This window comes from Salmo trutta, chromosome 7 (assembly GCF_901001165.1).
Source record: "Salmo trutta chromosome 7, fSalTru1.1, whole genome shotgun sequence".
NCBI classification, from domain to species: domain Eukaryota; kingdom Metazoa; phylum Chordata; class Actinopteri; order Salmoniformes; family Salmonidae; genus Salmo; species Salmo trutta.
In genome coordinates this window covers 49,283,732-49,287,876 of record NC_042963.1, presented here as the reverse complement: position 1 = coordinate 49,287,876, position 4,145 = coordinate 49,283,732, and the positions used below count along the sequence as shown (strand labels likewise).

Below are 4,145 nucleotides of genomic sequence, written 5' to 3'. Positions count from 1 at the left end.
GCACCCTATTCCCTACACAGTGCACTACTTTTGACCAAAGCCCTATGGGCCCTGATCAAAAGTAGTGCACTAGATAGGGAAAGGGTGCCATTTGGTGTGAAGCCTCTGTAAAATCACTGTTGTCCGGCACTCATTACCCTTTGGTGAGGGTGGATTTGACAACCCTCAGTTAAACTATATCAACACGATTAAAGCGCCACTCCTTAATTCTTACCCTCGGTAACATTTAAACAACACCATTTAAATTGACTGCAACATTCAAATGTATATTGCATGGTTTTATCATAGGCCTACACCTCAGCATTTATCAGTTAAGGTATGATTAGGTACATTCCCTAACAACATTGTACAGTAGGTCCAGTTCTTGATGTACAAATATTAACATTCACTTTTGTCAATGCAACTGTCAGCATTCAGGGATCTTAAGTAGGATGGTGCTTCACTGTAGGTTGTTCATGTCAATTAACCTGGTGTCCCTTCAATATCGATAAAACATTGGTACTGAAATCTCTAAAACAGCATTCCCAAATGATTTTTCTTGTGCTGTTCTAAATGTCTTAAATCTTACCACAGGAGTCGTCAAGGTTTCTGAGGTTTAGTGCAAATCTGAGAGGAAATGAAGGCAACAATGTAAATATAACAAAAATAGTTGTGCGTTGTGATTGGCCCTTGCTTTTCTACAAAAAAGGTACAAAAGTTTTGTCCTCGATGAGAGTGAGAGACAGATTTTTCAGCTCCTCAGGCGAACTGACAGTCTTATAACCAAGCTCCTGTAGAACTTGCTGACACACAGTCTGTGTGTAATCAACCATGTCATAAGACAATTTGAGCCTCCAGCTTTCTGCGTTGGCTGCTGAGTCCCGAACAGTGCCGTATTTATGCTTGGCTGACAGATCATTGCTTCCCCTAGTGTTGTTCTGGATCCAGTCTCCTACGTTCTTGTCCATGACCAGACCTAGGTAATCATAGATCTTCTTGGTCTTCTGGAGAGGGTTCTTGGCCAGGTCCTCATACCTGACCAGCATATACCTCCCTTTGAGCCAGGGGGGCTTGCTGAGCCCAGTGGTTACAGATCCCAGGAAGTCCTCACAGACCATGGTAAGCTGGGTGAGGTCCAGGTTGTAGGGCCTCCTCCCAGTGGCCCTCCAGATCCTCCAGAGGCGGTAGGTGTCCCTGAAGGTCTCAATGCGGGAGGCCAGGATCCCTCGGGGGTCCCTAACCAGCTGGATCACCTTGAGATTGAGCCTAGGGTCCTCCACCAGAGCCCTGAGGTCACTCACCTCCGGTATCCGTACGGTCTTGATGGCCACATGGCGCCGCTCCCGGCAAGCGTCCGACGCCAGCGTCATGTTGAGAACCCCACACCTCTTGACGCACTCTCCTTCATCGATGTTCAGCTCTCCAGGACTGAAGGCATCGCAGACAGGCAGGGAGCACAGAGCCTTGCTGGCTCCCCTCCGGAACAGCTTATCTGTACTGTGATTGGCCGGCTGGGGTTTGATGTAGCTCTCCAGGAAGTAAAGGTCACAGTCGTAGAGGCTCCGGAGCAGGTCCCTGCTAGCCCCCAGCATCACCCTGGTGTCACCTGCCGTCCTGCTGTGGGACAGGCGGGGGAGCAGGGTGGTCTGGACGTGGTAGAGCGGCTCAAACAGATAAAACACATCCTGGTGCTGGTTAAACAGCTGACCCACAAAGGAGCTGCCGCTGCGGGTCGTGGCCAGGATGAGAACATGGGTCTTCCTGGAGACATTGGAGGAGAAGTAAAGAAAGTCGTCACAGATCCGCTTGTCAAAAGACAAGTCCACCACATCCTGCCCCAGCATGCCACAGTTCAGAGGGTTGGAGACTGTCACTGGACACATCTGGAATGGCTTGGCTGTGAAAGTCCTGATGGCTGTGTACTGGATCGCTATGGACGCTAAGGCTAGCAGAATCACAGCCTTCCAGGAACATTGCATGGCTGAATTCATTCATTTAGATAGATGATGCAGTCTGTTCAGATCCTGGTGGAGCAAAAAATCAAAATAATTGGGATACACTCATGCTGTATGGAATCCACAAACACTGACAGAAAGGAGCAGCAAAACGGCTTATACAGCAGTCTCACTATGAAACAAAAAAGTTAGTGTTTTGAATCCCATACTTTTTCTTCCTAGATAGTTACTTTGTTGATCTTACAATTTGTTTTATTGTTGTTTTATTGAACTGTAATAAAGGCCTTACACTCATATAATACTGTAAAATACAATAAACCAGACCCAGTTTGGATGTTTAGTTGTTATTGTTTTTTTTGGTCCATAGCATTTCTGTTCTTTGAGCTGTAGGCAACCCCACATTACAGAACGCAATTAAATACTACATCAACGCCTATAGGATTCCTAGGACCTAAGATTCCATAATGTAGATTCTAATTTCGATAATGGATATATTTTTGTAGATCCCGTTTATATAAAATAGCTTCACCATGTTCAGATCTCCAGTGGCAGTAATACAATCAATAAAACATAATTGATTAAAATACAATCAATTGTTTATGTGAAGGATACATTTGAGCCTATATTTTATATACTTATACTGTATGGTATTCTCTATTCGACTAATATTATCTATACTCCACAGATAAGAAAAATGGCTTTCAAGTTAAAAATGTTGTGATCTAAAATACATATAAACCTAACTAGCAGTTGTTCGTCAATACAGGTGGCTTTCTTCTGATGAGAATATAAGATACACAACATCCAAAATCCGAAAATGTGTCCAAAATAGATATTTTATGCTACTTTGTAAATGTTTGCTATTTTATTTTTCCCTTGAATAAAAACTAAGGAATTCAGTGATTGAAATCAGACTAATGCAAAAACCTGTCTGAATTTCTTTCAGTCACTCATCGTGACAAAAGGCTGGCGGCACCTGTAGAAAAGCGTCTTGTAATTTCTCTGGCAACGCTACAGCTACATCTGGCAAGGGATAGATGTGACAACGAACAATTGACGACAGACAGCGCGATGAGATCTGTGATTTACCGCAGTGCAACAGAATACGCTTTCATTCGAAGATGATTAGCCCACATAAACGGGCTAGACGTCTAGGCATAGCCTCAATAACACTTTTCATGTTTCAAATGACCAAATAACGGTCATGTTATTCTTCTTAATACACACAAAACACATTTTAAACATACATAAAATGCACAAACCCCGAAGAATCCAATAAACTACTTTCTTACCACATAAATTCATAGTGGGTAAATAAAAAGGTATCCGTGAAAAACAATAGAAAAGCAATGTGACGGTTCAAAACGTGTCGTCACAAAAATCTGATTTTTTCGGACTAAACATTATCGAACGGCAGCTGTCCCGTCTTCTTCCCTCGTGCGTCTGAATAGCAAAACGACAGGAACTGCTCCCACATGTAGAATAATCAGAATCATTCCGTGTTTTACAAGGATGAGATCGTGATAAGATAAATAAGTCAAAGTTGCAAGGCAGAAGAACATGAAACTCCAAAACACTGGGCAGAACAGATTAGAGAATGATGCTGCAGCCGCAGCCTTCGCAAAACCCGCCGCCGCCGCACCGAAGTGTATGCTATTCCAGATTGCCTTGACTAATGCGCATGTTGTAGTTTAGGCTATAGGTTGGTGGTTTGGCTGTGTGTGAGGTGTGCCAATAAGAGCCCGCGCGTTCTGGACCACCCTAAACCTCTACATCCTCTATCAACCCTCCCACCCACAGCCCCTGGCAAGCACATGTTGCAGTCTGAGATGCGTACAGTCATATGGATTAAGTGAGCAGACCTGTGTTCAAATACATGCCTATTTAAGTATTTGTATTTTCTTTAAACATATTTTGAGTGTTTTCTATAAATGCTAGGCTATTTGAAACTTTTCTAATACATTTGTAAAATGCTGAGAGTTACAATCTCTATGAAGACAGGTATTTTATGCAAGGCATTGGTAAGGTGTAATGAGAGAGAGAGATAAATAAATACAATTACTATCCTATATAGCAGAGACTAAAGGGACAGAATAATAATTCATTTTCCGTCTAAATCACCAGTCAACTGGATATGAATGAATATTCTGTTCTTCTGGCTGCCTTTCTGTACAAAAAATGAACATCTGATTGATATTTGCTCTGCAAAGA

At 42.8% G+C, this 4,145-nt stretch overlaps 1 protein-coding gene across 1 annotated transcript; it reads right to left on the bottom strand.

Moving 5' to 3' along the window:
- Positions 1-339: 339 nt before the first annotated feature.
- On the bottom strand, positions 340-3,519 carry LOC115197594 (carbohydrate sulfotransferase 1-like). Its single transcript, XM_029759257.1, has 2 exons — positions 3,227-3,519; positions 340-2,003 (listed from the first exon to the last, which is right to left on the bottom strand). Exon 2 carries the CDS (start codon positions 1,968-1,970, stop codon positions 678-680), a length of 1,293 nt encoding a protein of 430 aa, XP_029615117.1. The 5' UTR covers positions 1,971-2,003; positions 3,227-3,519; the 3' UTR covers positions 340-677.
- Between the last annotated feature and the right edge of the window lie 626 nt (positions 3,520-4,145).

Excerpts from the sequence above, each read along its gene's own strand:
- LOC115197594 (XM_029759257.1), bottom strand. The coding sequence starts at position 1,970 with ATGAATTCAGCCATGCAATGTTCCTGGAAGGCTGTGATTCTGCTAGCC.